General features: G+C 39.4%; 1 protein-coding gene across 2 annotated transcripts in view; it reads right to left on the reverse strand.

The window, feature by feature from the left end:
• Nucleotides 1-1,766: 1,766 nt before the first annotated feature.
• The window catches only part of nlgn4xa (neuroligin 4 X-linked a), an 83,336-nt gene continuing 63,573 nt past the window's right edge, over nucleotides 1,767-21,529 (reverse strand). For both annotated transcript variants that reach the window (XM_020103834.2, XM_069521357.1), the window contains 3 exons: nucleotides 13,475-13,660; nucleotides 9,687-10,476; nucleotides 1,767-4,192 (listed from right to left, as the gene is read on the reverse strand). In XM_020103834.2, coding sequence (XP_019959393.2) covers nucleotides 3,298-4,192; nucleotides 9,687-10,476; nucleotides 13,475-13,660 — 1,871 coding nt within the window. In that variant the 3' untranslated portion in view covers nucleotides 1,767-3,297. The remainder of the gene's footprint in view (nucleotides 4,193-9,686; nucleotides 10,477-13,474; nucleotides 13,661-21,529) is intronic.

Here is a 21,529-nt window from a genome sequence, read left to right on the forward strand (position 1 = left end):
ATGATTGAGTCAAACTCAATGGGCACCATGCAGCTGGATGGTTCAGCCTCCGTTCTTTAAAAAATTGGCTTTTTGTTGCGTCGTAGGAAGGCTGTCATACAAACAGTCAACCTGCGCAGTGTAGTTGTAGTTATGCAGAATACTATAATTTCTCAAAATACATAATGGTCCACACAAAGAAGTGAAGGGTAATGGACTGCCTGTGCAATAATGGCTTATGTGGTAAATTCCATCACCACAAGAATATTCATGTCGTACTCATCAGCAAATGATATTGAACCTTAATGTTCTACACTCCACTATTTATTTATTTTTAAACTAGATTTAACGCAATACTCATGGGTCACTGGGAGAAACCTGTGGCTGAACCGGACTCGTCCGGTTGGGGTGAGTGGAGAAAAATGGGGAAGAGAGGAGAGATGGGTGGCAATGAGGGAGTAGAATAGAGAGAGAGATGGGGTGGTGGGGTCAGGAGAGGGGAGAGAGACCTTAAGAACGTCATACGTGAACTCTATAAGTCTGATTATTTTAGTGAAAGTAATTACAGGTCGCATGTTAGAAGTGCTTTCCTGTAAAAATTATTTCGAGCAGTGATTGGTTTTGAGATACTCGTGGATGGAGAGAAGTGTCTCCTTTCAGTTTTCTCCAACCAAACTGCAAATTGGAAATTCATTTTACAAATTGCTTCTTAAAGCAAGCAAACACAACAATGCAACTTCACAGATGACTGCCATCTTGTTGTATTTGTATTCTCCTATCATTTTCTGTGTTCGTTTGCTGCTTTATTGGACGCGAAAAGGAGGATAAGCTGGACCTAGCAATCAGTTCTCAATATAGCTATTTCAAAAATAGGCCATAATTATGCCATCTTAGCTGCTGTCTTTCATTGCAAAACATCTATGAATGAGTAGTTTATTTTTATCTTAAGGGCTTCACCATAGTCAAAGGAAAAACTAAATTGGAGCATTCGGTATTAATACTTTTTATACTCGAATAAGTGCTGTGGAGATGCCCAAGATACTGAATTCCTTACATACACTTTAATATATTCCTACAATTCAATAAATCAAACTGAATGGTCGTAAAATAAGCATTTAACTCAACAACAAATATAAATACTACTTCTTTAAATTATTTCATAAATGTCAATTTTGGAATAATAGCATTGTCATAAATAATAACGACCAGCACCGAAAAATTAAGGCCTGGTCAACAAACACTCACTTTGCTTTAACAAGTGTGTCCTTAACAGTAGTGTGAGATGATTGTGTGTTAGGAATGTTTAAGTAAAGCACACAGAACCCAGAGCAGCTCAACGTCATGGCTAAAATTTGGATCTGTGACGATAAAAGTCATGTTTATTATGATTTGAAAGCATGTTTTTGTGTTTATAACCTGATAGAAAATCCAACATAAGGAATTCAAGTAATCCTATTTGTGCAGGGTTCTTTTCAGCTTATAGAAGGTGGTGTACAACTCCATTTTGTCCTTTCTAACATTAAGCTCTTGAAGATTTTGTTTGATTTTGACTTTAATTTAAAATGGTGCACCTCCTAGTTTATAACTTACCGGTTTGCTAAATCCAAACAAAGAAGGGGATGCCCACTGCACAACTGGAAGGTATAATGTCTGAGGAAAAGTTAAATTTCATAGAGGTGAGATTATCATCTGGTTAATTTCTAGTCGTTTTTAACTGGCATGCACGAGCGTCATTCAAACACACCACATACTGTGCAATCACGCAACCAAATCCAATTAAGCATTCTATGTATATTCTGTTTTTAGAAAATACTGTGATATTTTATTAAAAATGTTGCAGAAAAAGTTCATACAGGTGTCCAGCCAGAAATATCTCTATTATCACTTAAGGCAAAACTGCAAACAAATATAAGACAAACCGAGGATTTTAAAACTCTACATTAAAACCCTTGTTATCTTGACTGGTTTAGGGATCAGATGTCAAGAATATATCTTTTATAGAATTTACAAATGTAGCTTAAAACCTTCTGGATGTACTTCCATTTTTTTATATTAGGATGCAAAACAGAAAGAGAGTTAATGGTTACTTTGTTATAATTTTATAATAATTAATATTATTACTATTTACACATTCACTTGCTTTTGCCCAAAATATCACAAGCCTGGCACAATACTTTACATATTGCTAGCATATGACAATTTGAAATATCTAACATATACTTCTTTACAAACATATCCAACTAATAGTGATACAAAAAAAATCACTGCCTTTTTTATTTCTAAATAATACATTGCTGGTCACATTGTAAGCTCAGGCAGTGCCGAGATTGCAAGACAGAAAAAGCCCACAAAGAAAACTACGGCAAGCATAACAGAATGAGAGCAGGTGATGAGATCCAGTCAGTCCTCACTTTCAGACAGGAGACGTGTCTGAGAATATAGAGTAAAGCTCTTCCTGGACATGCAATGTCTAGAGAGTGGACACAAAGCAACGCACAAGACAGCACTGTGTGTGGTGACCTGCAGACGCCCCCCCGTGTGCATCTCTTCAAGGATGGGATTGTGTTCGCATTTTGGTCGTTGTGTGAAAATTAAGAAAACACAGGTTGTTATCGGAAAAAAGAATGAAGGATGTTCTAATATATTTACAAGCTCCTCAACAGAAACAGCAAGCTGGGGGGAAAAAGAAAGGAAAGGAAACAGCCAAAATGAAAACAACAGAAGCTCTTTGAATATAATTTGTCTTTTTTTTTAAATCCATAAATTTCCACACACAACTATATACCTTTTTTTTTTTTTTCTTTTTTTAACAAAGTTTTCATAAATACATTTCAGGCTGGGGTGTAGAATTGTGTGCCTAAGTCAGGTGTCTGATGCATGACGGATCATATTTTCATGATGTTCCGGATGTTCAATTGTTGCTTTTCAACAACTTTTGCCACTGTCTTCTTCTTGTGTTTATATGGCACAAAAAAGTCTCTTCTTTGTCACACGGAATCTGTTCCTCTTGTGTTATAAGAATATTAACAGTCATCCCCTGGTTGCCTTTTGTTTTGGTAAAACTCCTCAATATCCTTCCATGAAACTTAGCTCCAAATAGAGTTATTACTATAGTAACATTCACATTGAATAATTTCATGAGTTCATAATCAATTTATACTATTTATACTTTTCAAGAAGGCATGGTAGCAAAATAGCATCTGCTGAGACTTTGAAGTCTGTGCTTCACACAGTCAGTCACTTGTTTGCCTTGTGTGGTAAGATGCTGGTCCAGAGAGAACCCAGAGGGAATCCACCGCTATTCCTGTCCCAGCAGAGCTATACCCGTGTGGTGGAGTGGCCGTGGGGTAAGTTGGTACTGTTCTGGCTGCCTCCAAAAGTGTTGAAGTTGTGCAGAGGCTGCATGCCAGCCAGTGAGTTGGGGATCATGGTGATGGTGCTTGGTGTCATCAGGGGTATGTCGTCGGGTGACCTGCGCAGGGTGAGGGTGTAGTCCGGCGGGCAAGTGAGGCGTAGCGCGTCATGGGCCTGCAGTGACTCGCACTCGTGGTGGTGCTCATGCTCCAGCTGCTGCTGCTTCATCTGCAGTGACATCAGCTCCTCACTCTGCAGGTGGGCCACATCGTTGGCAGTGGATGGGGTGTTGGTTGGGGCAGAGTTGCGCTGCGGAGTGGGAACCCGGCGGTTGGACTCGTGCCGCCGTTTGTCTTTCTTGTAGTACAGTGCAGCAAAGGCAAGGATGTTAAGAAAGAGGAGAGAGGCTCCGACTGCGATGGTGACACTGAGCTCTGTGGAGTAGTCCCTCTTGGTCTCTATTACCACAGTGGACTCGTCGGTCAGGTCACCACTCTTGCGCTGGTCGGTGGTTTGTTTTGTGTTAGCAGGCGGCACCCCAGGGTGGCGGGTGGTGGATGGCCAGTTAATTTTGTTAGGGAACCGTTTGGTGTAAGGGTAGGGGGTGGTGTCCTGTGGGGGTATCTTGGTGGTGGTGGATACATACTGAAAAAATTCATTTATGTTGTGAAGATGGGGAACTAGTTCCAACCAGAATGCAACCTTGGTAGCCCGATAGTGGTCTCGGACTCGAGGTTTGAGGCCGATGTGGAGGTAGAGCTGGTCTTTGGGGTTGTACTTGGTCCAGGCTACTTCCTCGAACCGGTTGGGCTTTGTATGGATGAATTTTGTATCCTGGGGAACAGGTTGGTTTGGATCCCTGAAAGAGGAAAACAGAATATAGATGTGAAATCAAAGTACTAAATATTTATGTACCTGTCATATACAGTTTTTGACAGAAAGACAGATAATTAATACATGGCATATTAAAACAGGCTTTTATCTTATAATTAGAATATCCTTCAGAAGATGTTAAAGCAGCCCGCTGATACAAGTCAGCCATATAACTGTCAATTAGATTCACTTAGCAGTAATTCTAACATTTACAGATGAGTCATTACTCAATTAAGTCAAAGCCTTCTTAATTTTTTCTGGTCCCTCTCATTAAATCTCATGGATTTTTGAGGTGACTCAAATTTGAATGCGGAAGCGAACACAATCTTCAGAGTATGTTACAAAACAATGACATATCCAGGTATTCTGTCTGTTTTCTTTGTTATTCTGCGTGTTTTTTTTTCCGCCTTTTTCTTTAAACCTTTTTTGTATTTGGGAAAACAGCTGCCTTTCTAGTGCCTTTGTGAAAGTGATTCCATTAACTTTGATTGGGTGAGGGGCAGAAAAAGGCAAGACAACAACAGAAGTCCACAACAGACTGAAAACAAAAAAATCAGGCAACATGCAAAAAAAAAAATTAAAAAAAATGTACAAATAGCGTCTACAGATGAGAGAGAGAAGTACTGACGAGAGCTCAAAAGACTGACTCAAGATGTCACACCATATGGCAAACAATCGCAAGATGGAGGATGGTAGCAGCTGCTAACAGGTTACATCACTAAAGACATGGCCCCATGTACACGTTTGAAAAAAGCACTGAGTAGTGAATTAGATCGTTGAGACATATGTAGTTGTCAAAAATGCAATATCCTATTTTATGAGTAAATGAGATTTTCATATTGCACAGCCCTGGATATTGAGATCTGTTGTGTTAAAGGTACAGTGTGTAGAATTTTGTAATTTGCATGTTGCAGCTGAACACCTCAACCTCTCCTTCCAAACATGAAAAAGACACTGTAGCCACTCAAAAGGTGTTTAGTTTTTCCAGTCTGGACTAATGTAAAAAACATGGCGGCCTCCGTAGAGAGGACCCCCTCGATGTAAATATAAAGTATTTAAATATAATATAAACCTTTTCTACAATAAAGAAAACTACAATTCATACAATTTAGATGAAACGAACTATTGAAAACATCAAGAGGATTATTCTACATTCAATTTCTGCCATTAGTTCCCTTTCGCCTAAATCTTACACACTGGACCTTTAAAGAAAGTGAAAAACAAAAACCTGGGTCCAACCCCTCGTCCTGAACTGGACCAAAGCTTCATGTGTTCTTTCCTGATTGCACATCCTTCCACAAAGTCTTGTGGCATTCTGTCCACTTGCATAATTAACTGGCAGACAGACACACAGAGAGGTAGTAGCCTAATAAGTAAAATGTACATTCCTACTTTGAGTTTTTGGGTTCTGATTAGGAGTAGAGAGGAACTAAGTACACACAATGGGTTGATTTACACACAAACTCCATCTGCAAAACAGGTCGTTATTTCACAATTTCTAATTTGCTGTTTTAAATTTCTTGAAACTTGCTTGATCTTTCCAAAGTGTCAAAGGCTCACTACTTTTTTCCCTTATAGCAATAAGAGACACAAGTGTTAAATCTTCATTACATATTCTTTGGTTTAATATTACTCTGTTCTTCTAGATTTAAAAAGTAGTATGTGTCAGCTGGCTTTTATAACCAGCCCATGAAGACCCAATCACAAGCCCATGTTTATAGCATTATTTGACTAAATGCTATCAGGAATGTTTAAGGGCAACACAGAGGAACAAACTCAGGAATGAGAGAAGTCCCTGTTGTTTGCTCTTCCACCACTTCTGAAATTTAGCTACCATATGATGGAAATGCTCTGTTCGGGAACAAAATGCCTTTACCCCTTCCTCAACTACTTGCTGGAGGAATGAAGCATTGAAGCACATGATTGTATTGTGTCCATAAGTAGCTTTAACAGTTTAGGGGGTTAGAATTAACTTTCAACAAGTAAAAAGAAATAAAAAGCTTTTGAAAATGTATTTCAAGATCAACACACGCAAATTGCCTCAAGCTGCTTTCAGACATGCACTGGACTCAGCGGGTCCTCTGTGTCTTCTCTAAAGGAGGTGCATGTGTGAACGCAAACCTTCCACCTAGTATAGTGCCTGTAGAAATCCAGGAGGAGTTCTTGTGAGAACACAGCAGGGGATAATTATAACTCGCAACGGACACAAAAATGGAAGAAAAACGGGCTGATCTTAGGATCTGTCGTGAACAAGGCTGTGCAGAGAACCCTGCACTGTGTTGTGCATGTGTGAAGGGCAAACTCTGGTTAAACTCCGTAGCCAATTCTTTGGATTTTACCCGTAGGTCATGTCTGAAAACAGCTTAAGTCACAGCTTACATTGAAATGTTAAAGTGAGACTATGTCATTACGCTGAGATGACTACATCTTCTTAAGGCACACGCAATGCACCCTTTTTGGTCATTATGGCATACTGTCAGTGCTCTGCTCACTCTGCCTTTAGCTATGCTGGAACGTGCTACTTGAGCTGTTACTGTTCATATAGCAATTCTTTATTTATCAAGCCTCAAGTCTTCCTTTACCTCCAGAGTCATACCCTTCTGAGCTCAGTGTTTCCATGCAGGAGGTGATTCAGTCAGAGCTACTGAACTGACTCCATAAATGTCAGGCAGACAACATTTATTTATATTCTTTTCAAATTTGAGAGCTTTCTCCTCAGTTTTCCAGTCTCTCGTGCCCAGGTATTCCCAGGCCAGAAGAGAAACATAGCATAGTCTCTCCTGCCTGGTGCATCTTACCAGTTGGACTCAGCCATAAGGCATTGTCAGTCCTCCAACTGGTGGCCACATATGGAATTATACACACAACTGAAATGTGGAGGGGTTTCACTGAACTCCTGTCATCTCAGTTCCAGCATATGCTGGAACAACATGCCGCTCCTTTGCGGCTGATTTGCTAAGAAAAAAGGGAAAGAAATAAAACCAACCTATGCTCGAGGCCTTACATGCTCAATGAACTGAATACTACATGCTTAGCATGCATATGTTCCCATCATGCCTCCAATCTGTTGATAATAGCTGTAACTCCTGCTATAGGTTCTAAATCTGTACTCCTCACTCTGACAGGTACATGAAAAAAGACATTTCACAGTTCCAATACATCTCACCAGAGTGGTGGAACAGAAGCTTTTGTGTATTTTGTGTTATCTTGACACCAGACAAGTTATAAATGTATATTGTGTATGTGTATAATGTATATTCAAATGCGTCGGCTATTTATTTACATTATATTCACCTTTTATATTATCCTTTTAATGAACAAAATATCCATATACTTTCTACTACTCCATATTATTGCAGTAAAAGAATTCCATCCAGTATTCTATATATTTCTGAATTAATTAAGTTCCTATGTTAATTAATGCATTCACTTATAATATATTATAAGTCGCTCACTGTGTTTTTATGGTCAACAATTTACAAGGCAGTCTGTCGTACTGTTATGGCTACAACAAGCAATATTCAGACCCTAAAAATAATTAGATGATAATGCAAATTAGCGCAAATATCCATGATGCTATTGACGGAAATAGCCAAGAGTATGCAGTCAGTATAACACATGCATGAAATCATGGCAGACAGTTAATACACATTTATAATAAGATGCTAATTTTCTCTAGTAGCTTTGACCAGAAAATAATATTGTGTTTTGGCATATAGTTTTGCTGTGGATGCAGAGAGCTATTAGTGTATGTGGTGGTTTCCACTGACACGCTACCATCCTTCTAGTCGAATTGGAAAGTATAAAGCTGTTTACTCAGTAACGTATTTACTGCAGGCAAGTTTTCAAACCTTGATTTTAAAACTGAGCATGACTGCATTTGCAACTCTGATGAAACTATGTCCTGTCTTATAATGTATTTTTACCCGAGATATATTGATATTGCAAGAATACTGTATTAAAACCAGTATTCTGTTGTCAAATGTAGCTTATATTCCTCTTAAAAGAAAGATTACATTTGATAGATGCTGTGTTTTCTCAGTTATTACTCCCCGGCCAGTAAAAAAATAGTTGAAGCTATGGAAATTGTACAAAAATATATTAATAAGGTACTTTTCCCTGACAATTAAAGGTAGAAATAAATAAAAGAAAAATGATAATTACTCTTAATCACTGATTCAAGGTTTTTCTGAATGGTTGTTTTCAGCACTATCCTTCCAAAATCCCTATGATACATTTATATCCAAATGTGATTATAAATTGCTAATTATATCAATTAAACAAATCTGTTTAATATCAGTAAATCAGAACCTTGTTTCTGTGCCTTTCTGTGACACAAACCCATACTTTCATTCAAAATCACAACCACACTCATCCAAACTCTCCATTTCCTTTCCACCCCATCAGGAAAAGTTTCAAGACCTCAATATGTCTTGATTCACTCCCAGAGACTTTGCAAAGAAGTTGGGGAGAGTTAAAAAATGGCAACACTTCCAGTGATTCATTTGCCGTCAGTTGCTGCTTTATCGGAAACAAACTGAACAAAAGCAGCGACAAAAAGAAAGAGTCCTCCCAAAATGTCTATAAGTCAGCCAATCACCTATTGATCAAGCGCCTGCTGGATGAAGGTGAAACAGAGAGCAGCCTTCAACCGATGAAGCTGATCAAGATTTTAAGTACGCACCGTTAAGTACATTTTCATTATGAATGGGCTAAAAAACACCCATGATCCAAATTTACAGAGCGCGCAACTCCTGGATTTGATGTGTTTTATTAACCTCCACTTGATTTCTTTGACTGTGCTAATCATTAAAACGCTAATCATAACAAAATACATGTTGATACCCTACCTCTTATCTGTCTTGGGAGAATCAAGTACTCCCCTCTGAGGACTTGAAAAGTCACTCTACATAAATGATGGTGTATAATACACTGGCTCCTTGGATTTCATGTTCAAGCTGTACATGTAGATCGCCTGTCACACATACTTAACAGTAAGCTCTCTCTCTCTCTATCCATCAGGATACATGTCAACACAGCCACAAACTTGGAAGGTGCAAGGAGGATTTTATTTTAATTTCGTTTTGGTTTAAATGGTTTCTTTTCCCTTGAAAAACAATTATAATTGTTTTTTTGTTTTATTTATTGGGGTGTTTATTTCTGGTCTTCTGTGATCGGTATCAGTTGAATTGAAAAGGAGTATTGTTATTTCCATGGTTTTATGGATGAATACATTGAGCCACAGAACCTCTCATGCATACTTAGCAAATGCTTTTGTGACAGAAATATGATCATCAGGAGACAAGTTCTGATGTAATTATATTTGAATGGTTTCAAAAAAGATTGTGAATTGTTATTCCTGATGGCCGATGTGAAGTTGTGAAGATTTCAGCTGTATGTGTTGGTGAGAGAGGTGACGTGATGGTGCATCCTGAATACAAATGCAAGAAAGGGAAAGGACAAAGGAAATGAGAACTCACCCTGTTTTCGCAAAGTTAGTCCAGTAGGTCATGACAACAGCGCTCAGCATCACATCATTCTTGGAGAAGTTGCAATTGAAGAGATCTGTGGGGCCAATCATCGGAATTCCAAACACATACGGTACTTCATCACCGTGGGCGGAGTCGGCCCAGCTGGGCTTCATGTCGCTTTGACAGTGGTGGTAGAAAGCGTAGAAATAGGTGGGGGATCCATACTGGGCATGGAGGTCAGCTGTGGCCACTGCTGGTGCCACCCACTGGTGGTCAGTGAACAGGGCCACCAGGGTCTTACGTCGAGTTTCCGGGTTCTCTTTGTCGGCCCAGTCCGTGTACATGAATTTGATCGTCTCACGCAGAGTGTCCTTGCCCTCTGGGTATCCATAGAGATGGTCCACAAAGTCAGACACAGCAAAGTCAAAATCGTTGGCAGACACCCCGTCCTCACTGTCCACAATGCCATCTACAAACTTAAACCCCTCCCCTTGATTGACCCCCAGCATTATGTCATAGTTAAGGAACTCCCCTTGCTCCATTAGGATTTGGGGGTCGTCTGGGATCACATCTCCGTCAATCACAGGGCCGAAGGCGATGTGGTACTTTGCAGGCGTGATGTACTGCTCAATCAGCTCCTTGTAGTTCTTGTTCTGCAAACACTCCACCAGGTCTATGGTGTCCAACATGTTGCAGCCCACCTTCTCAGCCAGGGCTCGTGTGTACTTGGCAGGCTGGTAGTTGACTGCCCAGCTGGACAGTGCCGTGCCACTCTGGATGATGGCTTTCTGGAACAGATCTGAGAGCGGAGAGGGTATTAGTGGAAGGCTCATACACACAATGCTGGCAGCAAGGACTCTATGCTTCATGTGAGGTAAACAATTGCATTGGTTAAAAGCGTGGCAATAGGCATCCTTTCTTCTGGAGGTAACAGAAAGACCCTACGCAAACCTTTTCGTGTTAATAAAGGTGATTTTGACAAACACAATAACAAAATGCCACTTTTAGGTCTTAAAACTATTTCATGTACCGCAGCTGCTTTGTTGACACGTGTGTCTCCTTGCGACAGAACACTTAAGCACTGTTTTGCACAAACATAGTTTAACATGAAATGATTTAGGCTGGATGTATGAAGACAAGTCGGCAATCAGTTCATGAAAATGCAAAAGGCACAACCATGAAACCAAATTATATAAATGTATCCCTTTTGGTTATTGTTTAAAAAAAAAAAATAATTTCAGCATAACTTTGACTCTCTAGATCTCTCAGTGTGAAAATAGTTGAGTTGAGGTATTTCAATGTGCAAAATAAAGTAAAAATCACAATTTATAATGCTCAGCCTAAGTGGAAATGTTCTGGAGACGTTCATATACCATCATTCTTCAACGCTCCAACACACAATTCTGTTGCTGTCTCTCCTTTCATAGCAGCATAAATGTATTTTTCAGCAAATGAATGGATGACTCAGAATAGAGACGTTACATATGTGTGTCCTTAATGAGCTGAGCAGAACATGAAAGACATTTTCTATTTATTTAGCAACAAGACCTCAGGCAGCTTCCACATCCCTGAATAGGTAGCACAGCTTCATGGACTGCCAATAAGCAAGTAGGCTACAGTACACAAGATACACTGGAGTTATGTGTATTTTTATTATTCTATTTATACTCATGCAAAGACGTTGTGACTCAGTCAGGCCGACTTGAAAAGTCTGTTTTGAGCATAATGAAGACATTTCCCACAAGGCTTTGTAAGCTGCATACAAAGTTTCACTAGTCTAGTCGAGTATTAGTTAAACCTCAGTCAGATTTGAACTACAAAACTATACATACTGAGTGTTATGGAATTTTCATAGACACGGTCTCCTGTCCTCTCTGGGGCATAGTGCAACAAGCCGTTGTGTTCAGGAAGTGCGAGCGCTTGGCGAAGGTCGTATCTCACAGATATGAGGCACTACTGTCTCCATAACTAGAAAATACATTTGATTGTTTAGGAACGAGCACACCCACTGATGAAATGATCTGTTGGGGTGTGACTGCAGGAAAGCAGACTTCAGAATATGAGACAGCATCATGCGCAGATGTTGTGTGGATGAATTCTGATTTTCTCCTTGGTCAAGCTTCAATAAGTATTTCAGCATAGGGCTTTTGAATGCTTTCTTCACTGATGACTTGAGCATTGATCAGCAGATTTTCCACAACACTGAGTGACTGAGAACTTGTTATGACCTTAGTATGTTGCTTGCTAATGTGCAGGTTGATGGTACAACAGAGCTCCAGGTCACAGGAGCAAATGCCAATGGGAGCATTAACCTTCATAGTGACGTATTATACAGTACCATTGATGCTTGGCAATGCACAGCGCTGTTGACACTCAGTCATTATGGCTGCCCATCAGAACATTATTTAAATGTATGGTAAGCTATTCCTATTCCCTCTAGTACAAACTAAAGGAAGATGGAACCGTTAATTTGCCTCGAAGGTAAACCCAAAGAACTTCTAGCAGCAAGATAATCAGGTTGATTTTTGTGGGAAGGTGTATTCCTCCTCTAAGACTGTATTCGTCCCACATGGAGAGAATAATGGACCGGGAACTGCAGCAGCATTTTTGATATTCAATCCTCTTTTTTCTGACAGATGGGTCAGGTGATTTTCTTCACCTGTTGTATAAATTTGAGGCGGCACAAAACTGTTCATTAGTGGGAGCCAGGAGTTTCCATGAGAGCCTGACAATTCTACAATAGCCTTGGCTCCTCTATTTATAATCTCCATTAATAATACATATAAATACAAATGCACTATGATAATGCAGAGTCTGTTCCCATTCCTTCCTTCTCCTTCAATGCAGATGTTTAGAGACGGAGGCTTGAATACACACTTGAATGAACGCATACTTTGGTTGGACACTTCGCATGTGGTGATAGAAAATAATGTCATGAGTAACCTGATGGAAAGTAACAGAGCACGGTATTTGATTTACTGACTAGTGAACTGATAAAGCTGGAGGTATCTTTCCGTGCTTCTGCCTGTGTGTTTTATTTCAACCTAATAAAAATAACTTGAGATGCTACGATTTTAACTTTACCCCATGATAATCAGTGCAGCTTTTCCCAAACTAAGGCTTCGGACTTCCCATGTTTTGAAAAATATAAATATTTCTATGATGACATTTACCTCACAGTTCATACTAGTAATAACATAAGTGGTTTCTCAGTCAGAATTTACAGATAACTAAAGGAACGTGTCTTGCACCACATGAAATAGCTGTCATGTACAGCTCTGATTTTATATTAAAGGGGAAATTAGAGGGAATATTTGCTGTGTGTCAGAAGAAATGCCTTTCTGAGAGTGGAACATATTATTATCATTAATATTATTTGTATTATTATTATTATTATTAACTGTCTTGCGATAATGTATGATCTGTCACTTTCCAAATTAAAAAAAATGAATCGAGCCTGGGAGGAAAGCAATTGATTCTGTCTCCATGTATGTTTATGCACAAACATCACATGGCTGAATATGTGAATCACACTAGACTTCACTTTGCCGCCACTCTAAACTGGATTTTGAGATGAAAAATATTCAGTGTCACTAGAGTTTAAATGTTCCTCATCACACCTCCCTTGAATCAAACAACACTAACATCCCAGAGCTCACTTTGAAACATGTTCCTGATGCAACACCCGCACCGTATCAAAGCACAGACGTAGATACAGCAAACTCTGAAAAAAGAATGAAAGGGTCTCTTGCGTGTGAGCATATGTCTCGTGCATGCCTGCGAGCGAGTGTTCGTACCTTCTGAGTAATGTGAGAGGGTGAGCAGGCTGACGCAGGATGCTCCAGCGCCAGATCCAAAGATGGTCACTCTCTTTGGGTCTCCCTTGAAGGCCTGGATGTTTTCCTTGATCCACCTGAGAGCCTGAATTTGATCCAGGAGGCCGTAGTTGCCCTTGGCTGCCTGGTCGCCTGTGCTTAGAAAACCTGGATTTTTAAAAAAACAAACAGAAGAAATAAATGATCATCTTTAGCTCAGAAAGGGTTTTGGCACTGATTTGAAGTGAACTTGAGAGATCAACCCACTGGGTAAAGCCGAGAGACCATTTCCCTATTATCCTCCAGCTATTATCTTACCTCTCCTGAGGCCTAAACTGTCTCTAATCCACATTCATTACCGTTCAAGAGATAGATTGGTAAAATTAAGAGAAGATGGCACTCATCTAAATTTATCTAGCTGGTCCTCACCATTTTACAAGAATATAAAAATAATGTTTTAATAGATTCCAAGTGTATAATGGATCTATTATAACATTACAGCTGTGCTTAGCTATTTAAAATTTTTCCGAGCTTTTTGAGTTAGAGGACAGCCTGTTATTTAGCCAGTAACTTCACTTCAGTATTTAGTTTGATAACAGTGTCCAGACACCAGATTAACAAACTCTTGTCAGCAGTACATTACGAGAATCTTAATTATTACGATTCTTGCAGTAACTAATTATATGAATGTGACCTGGGCCAACAAAGCTGCATAAATTGGATGGATGGATTAATCTATTTGAAATTAAACATTTTGTTTTCTTAACGTCCCAATTCTGAGCTGATATTCCTGGTGCTGTACCTGCAGAAACTCTGTCTCCTCATTAGTGTGTAATTTCGACATCAGGCAGATTCAAATAAATCATTGTAAATTAAAGTCAAGAACAAAAACCAAAATGTTCCCTCTCCTGTTTCACAGACTGACATACTTATAGAGACAATGTCATATAAGATATTTTATTGAATGGTAAATAAATCTACATATTTATATTGACATCTCCCGTGTCCATCGTATCTAAGCTTCTAAAATCACAACAGTAGCTACTACTACATTTAAAAAGTAGAGTAGAGAAAAAAAGGAATCCGAGATTTTAAATTCCTCCTATTTTCTGTTTCTACCCAAACACCAAGTTAATGAGCTACAAAATACCAAAACAACATGTTAAATAAATATGTGAGAAATTACTTTTACATGCAAAAGTACAATGGCAAGGTGAGGATGTTAATTATGTACTCAACAAGAATCCAAAGGTGGGAAATGTGACTGAGGCACCATAGACGACTATGTATTTCTTTGCTACACTCAAACATCCCCTGAATCTGTCCCCATTAAGACTCAGGACAATATTGATAATTAGTCAGCACATCAGCTTGTTTGTTACCCATTCAGCATGAAGCCCTGCAGCCTCAAGCACCAACACGCACCCTTTTAATTTGATTTCACCCATGGCTCCAGAAATTGTCGGCCAATGGCGATCCCTTCCAGTCGAGTGCCAGACCAACCAGCTTGGAAGTGAGTTCCACATCCAAAACTTGTTGACAAATTAGCAAATGTGCCTAAACCCATTAAGTGGCTTTCTAAATGATGCCACAGGGGGAACTGGTGGCGACTCCTTGCCAGGCCTGAGAGCTCGGCGGCCAAGCCTGGCAGCAACGGTCTGTCCCTGCGAGCTGACCAAGACCGAGGCGGTGTAAATGACAAATGGGATGAGGACCGCTGGGTAAGAAAGGAGGAAAAAGGGGAGAGGTAGCCTGAGGTTGTTTGATAAAGAGCAGATCCGGTTTGTCATGGTGAGGTGGAGGAGATGATAGAGAGGGGATGGAGGGCAGGGCTGGGGGAGGATTACAAGGCCTCTGGCAGCCTCATACACCCTGTAGAATGACCAACAGGCCCTGGCCCTCTCATCTCCCCTCTCCACCTTTTCCCGTCCTCCAGCCACTCATGAAATTCCTGGACGTCCTGTCAGTCCGTTCTGCTAACTCTCAAAACATCATGCCAGGCTGTTAGCTAATGTTACCTTGAGGTGTCAGTGTGTGAAGCTAACATCAGAACACTGTCGGATGCGACCCGGACTTTGTACATATCAGAGGTCAATCATACTTCAGTTGCTATGCTACAAACGCTGAATACTACAAATCAATATATTGCCAATTTTCACTAGTTTTCTTCTAAATTGTATGAATTGTAGTTTTCTTTACCCCAGAAAAGTCCCTTTATATTTAAATACTTTATATTTACATTGAGCGGACCCTCTCTACGGAGGCCGCCATGTTTTTTACATTAGTCCAAACTGGACAGACTAAACACCTTTTGAGTTTTTATGACAATTAAAGCTACCACAGGTTCTTTTTCATGTTTAGTAGGAGAGGGTGAGGTGAGGGGTGTTCAGCTGCAACATGCAACTTCAACACTAGATATCACTAAATTCTACAAACTGTACCTTTAATGGAAGTTTAAATTGAATTATCCATTCGACGCTGTTACCGCAATGGCAAAAACATGCAGGTTCAGCTCATAACTTGTCTCAGCCTATTTTCATTACAACGACATTTAAATAGATGCCTGTGCCATGCTATCTCACGTGTAAATTAAAAATGTTTACATCCGATTTAAACAATCATATCTCCGTTTTTACTTTGCCTCTCAACACCTAGTTTCAAATCATCTCTTTCGCATAAAGTAGAAATCCGTGCTTGGCATGGTCTGTCTTTGCTCAAATTTGTCAGTCATGAAACAATCACATCCTCCTGACAAATATCCTTAATGAAAAAGCAAATAGCCTCTGAAATTACACTGCCATTCTATTAAGAAAGAAGATGTAAGACATGACAGATCCTTGATAAATGTGAAGCCATACAAATTGCTGAATGTCCTTATTCATGTTCTAAGAAATGGAATAGAGCGAGAGAGAGAAGTGGCTGTGACGCAGGAGGCTCATACTGGTACTCAGGCGACTATTCATTCTACTGACATGTTCATGTTCATGATTTGATTTTAACTGACAGGCCCAACCTTTTTTTAATAGTACATATTAAAAATAATCTGCAGGATGAATTACACAAACAGTCTATCCTTTCTCCTCCTTCGTTTGTGCTCTCTTGTTCTCTCTCTCTCTTACCTGCAGTACCTTGAGATAATGTCTGTTATGATTTGGTGCTGTACAAATAGATAGATAGATACTTTATTTATCCCGAAGTAGCATTAACATACATTAGAATTGACTTATACATTAGAGTTAACTTATAACACAGTAACCATTTGTAGAAATTGATCTGAGATGAATGTATATTTAAATGTGTACAGAGAAATTAAGGGAATTAAATTAAATTTAACATTTGTAGCAAAATTAAACTTTTACAGAGAAATTAAACATTTGCATAGGATTTAAATATATGCAGAGGGATTAAAAATGTGCCGGAGTTAAAATATTAAAGTTAAAAAATGTGCAGAAAATGTGCATAGAAAATAAATATAGAACTGTGTTACAGAAGTTACAAAAACTATCATAAAAACTAGAAAGTAACTATAGAAATAAAAATGTTTTATACAACTATAAACTATATTAAAAATATAAAGTGACCATAGAAGTAAAAATGTTTTATACAAACAGGGAATTGGATTGAACTGAAAATCAAATAAATTGTTTCACAATCTCACTTATAGCCACAGATGCTTGTTAAGTGTAATACAATACTATCACTTGAAAGAACCTATAGTCTCTCAATACATCTGTATTATTCTGAACTACTTGTGCCTAAAGAGCCTCGACCCACAGGAAAACGTAAAGCTGACAGATTTCAGAAGTTCTTTCAAGGTCACATGGCATGAAATTGAACATATTTAAGACTTTAACTCCGAACCAAAAGACAGCTCTGTTTTGCTGAGGTTTAAATATAGATTTTGCATTTAATTAACTGTATATAAAATAATCCTAGTGATGTTTCCACTGGTGTGTTTCATCTAAATTGTATATTTTAATAGATAAACTTTATATTTAAATACTTTATATTTACATCAGGTCATGCTGTGTATGTTGTCTAGTCACCTAGCTACTTCCTGAGCCACTGTACTTTATATTACTTACAGGAAACATCAAACACACCCTGGTACACTCACTATGATGTATTTGTACCTGTTTATAGAGCAAACCTGTTTGACACACAGTTAAGTTGAATCAGTACTGTGTCCTATAAACCGGAGACAGAGCTGTTGCCTTAATGATATAGGAAGGTCACAATGATATAAGTAGCACATACATGTCACTGCCTTTTAAATACATATCATATACACGTCACTCCGTTTTATATACATACCATAAATATGTCACTCTCTTTAATACATGTAACCTATACATGTCACTCCCTCTTCCTGCCTCCTGACCTATACGTCAGGAGTTCGATATCAATAAATCATGTGTGCCCAATGCAGATTTGTTCAGCGTATTTAAATCTAAATCAATCACTCGGTTGTTTTAGCCTGTAACATTTACCGAAAAACAAGATGTAACAGCTTTAATATGTCAGGCCGATATCTGAAGTGAATCTTATTGTTGTTTCCAGATAAGGTTTTTCCTGCGCTGTTAGTGACACTGTGATCTCTCTCTGAGCCCAGAAGAAGCGCTCCATCATCAGCATTACTCCCTCTGCTCCGGGCGTGGGGGGGGGGGGGGAGCAATAATCCCTTCCCTCCCCTATTTGTATTAATGCTGCCCTGACAGGGGCTGGGGGCTTAATGTAGGTCAGTCATGAAAAGCACACAGTGGACACATCCGCAAGGTTTGGACTGAACTGCGGCAGGAGTGTCTGCCGATTGATTTTTTTTTTACTCTTGGTGGTTTTATTTTGTGATGTTCGCTTGATTTGGGGATATTTGACACACGGCCTGTTTAAAAAAAAATGCTACCGGGTGCAACAAGGCAGGGGTTCTTGAACTCTGTTTGTCATATCAACTATTGGAAGTCAAGATATGTTAAAGCCACAACGCTGTCTTCTGGAAAAGCTGCAACACAAAAGGGGTTTTGAGGAAAACACACAGCGCAAATGCTTTATTGTCATCGCACAAAATAGTAAAACAAAATTTGCTGTATGTTCTTATAATATGTAAATGTTTATCATTGATGTGGCATGTCACCAAAATGAGTGCTATGGAATATGTGTTTGAAACAAAAAGCATTATTACCAATGATAATTATTGTTTTCATTATTGCCGATGGTAATGACAATATTTGGACCGGTTATTATGTACTGTTATTGTTAATTACATTAGTGATGACAAGACAATTATAAGTATTAATACACTTGCGTTTGTTTTTTAAATGTATTTTCTTCAGTTTTTTTCTCCAAGGTTATCAAAATGATGATGATTGTTAATATTATATTATTAATAATTGTAATATTAAGACTCATTATTGATATAAAACCTATATTATTATTATATTATATGCTTGTTAGTATTGTTATTATATTATATTTCCCTCATATATAGATCTTGGTTCAATACAGATACATTTTGTGGCGATTTTTATTTAATTAGTAATAAACTGAAACCATGGTTTCTCCCAGACTTTGTGCTTTATGGTTTACACTTCAACAAGAAGAGTAGTCAGCGTACTATCTAGGAATTTAAGTAGAATTTGAGTGACCTAAAATGTGGAGTAATTGGGTTTTTTAGGTTCAATGGCTGTTAGACATCTTGGTGAATTACAAAAAGAAAATGTTCCAGTTTTAAAAGTGGCAGTAGAAGTCCAATGTGGCCTAATAACTTCATATTTTCCTTGTTCACGTGTAAAGTGATACTGGACAATAATGTATGTCTGCCCCAATCCTGAAGGAGGGACGGGTTGAAAACCAAGTCGCTCTCATGACCCAAGTGTTACTATTTCCAGTTTGTTTTTAATCGTTTTCTTGAACGATTAAAAACAAACTAAAAAAAGCTCAAACTGTCACGGTTGTGTATTTTCTGTGTTCCTCTCATGTTCCCTTCTGCCTTCCTCTGTGCTCCACCCTGTGATTCTCCTGTGTTGTTCTCTGTGTCCCTCTCCTGTGTTCCCCTCCTTGTCCCTCGCTGTGTTTCACCCTGTGCCTCTCCCGTGTTCATCCCTGTCTTGGTTATTGTATTTTGTTCTCGTTGATAAGTTTGTTCAGTGCTTCCTGTTTTATTTTGTAGTCCTTGCTCCCTTTGTGTTTTCACCTTTTGACTTCCTGCCCTCATCAGGTTCACCTGTTTGTCTTGTGCCACCTGTCCCCAGTTACTCATTAGTTCCAGTGTGTATATAAGTCTTTGTGTTCCCCCCTTGTGGTTGTTGGTTCGTCATCTTCGTTTCTGGTCAGGTCCTGTTCGTCATCTAGATTCTGGTTCTGTTCATGTGTCTTGTCAGCTCTCGTCACGTTTCCCCGTAAGTTTGTTTCCTGTCCTTCCTGTGTTTCCACTCCTGTTTTTGAGTGCGACTTTTTGTTCCCTGAAGATTTCTTGTGTTACGTTTACCCCCCTGTTAAATAAAACACACTTTTTGTTCAACCATATTTAGTTTCTGCGTTTTGGTCCTCCCCTTCTCACGTCACCCCCCCACTCGAACCCTGACACAAACATCCATGTAGCTAGTAAATGGAGCAGCCTCAGTTTTCTCAATTCTCACTCTGGGAAAAAAAAAGGAAAAGCAGCAAATCGCCCGTTTCAATTAATTTATAACTTTAAAAGGAGCGGCGAGGAAAAAAGTAGAGGTCCTTTATCACCCTATGGAGAGAGGCAACGCACAGTGACAATGTGACAGTAATAGCAGTTAATTGTGCTCTCTGTCCAGATTATTCCTCCCGCAGCTACCAGATGAAATGTTAATTATCAAAGGGAGTGATGGGAAGAGAATGGTTTTGGATAAACTCAGCAAGGTCAGCTGAGCTCAGCCGTAGCTTGCCCCCCCCCCGTCTGTCACAAGTTGCCCATCAGACCGGTCAGACAGGCTCCGAGCACAGTCACCAAAGACAAGGGAAGGTGAAGAGTAGACGACCATAGCCGAGTGTTTTCTCGTGGCTGAGTTCTGTAATTAGGATGAGGCATTAAGCCCACACACGGGGGGGTGGGGGGGGCACGCCTGGTGTTAAACACAACCTCTCGTGACTGACAGTGCGGTGGTGAAAAAAAAAACACACCACAGCTGTCAGAGCGCGTCAGCCCAATGCCGGGCGCACTTGAGGGTCACGTCAGGTGACAGACTTTGGGTGACAGCAGAGCGACGAGTCACACTCAGAATGACGTTATGATAATGACGGAAAAAGACAAACGTGGGTTGAAGATTGGATGTGGTTGGCTAAGCTACCTCCCCTCACCGCAGACCAGACACATGTGAAGGTATTTCAAATGATAATAACCGTGTCTATATATATTAGATTAGATTCATTAAAAAGAGCTCCCAAAGACAGAGTGCTGCCTTGACTTATGTCATCCATCATTTTCAACACTGCAGTTTGGTCTCGCTGTGGCTTTACTACACACGTTATTACCACGTAAAGGTACAGTGTGTAGAATTTAGTGACAGTGGTGAATTTGCATGAACCCCCCTCACCCAACATGAAAAAGAACCTGTGGTAGCTTCAGTTGTCATAAAAAACTCAAAAGGTGTTCAGTCTGGACTAATTTAAAAACATGGCGGCCTCCGTAGAGAGGGTCCCCTCGATGTAAATATAAAGTATTTCAATATAAAGGGTCTTTTCTGGGGTAAAGAAAACTACAATTCATACAATTTAGATGAAATGAACTAGTGAAAACATCATGAGGATTATTCTACATTCAATTTCTGTTCCCTTTCACCTAAATCTTACACACTGGACCTTTAAATTGGAGTGTTGTATTTATTTATTTCATTTCTGTGTGCTGTTACTTACTCCTAGTGGCGGTGAAGGAAAGTAAGCGGAAGGCAGAGTGGGAGGTGGAAACACAACATGATCTCTGCATAGTCGCTGTCGGCCAAAAGCCGGATATATGCGATCAATAGCAATGCAATGCCTGAGACCTCTTAAAAGTTGTGTTAGGAGAGGAAAACA

This window comes from Paralichthys olivaceus, chromosome 24 (genome assembly GCF_024713975.1).
Source record: "Paralichthys olivaceus isolate ysfri-2021 chromosome 24, ASM2471397v2, whole genome shotgun sequence".
Classification (NCBI taxonomy): Eukaryota; Metazoa; Chordata; class Actinopteri; order Pleuronectiformes; family Paralichthyidae; genus Paralichthys; species Paralichthys olivaceus.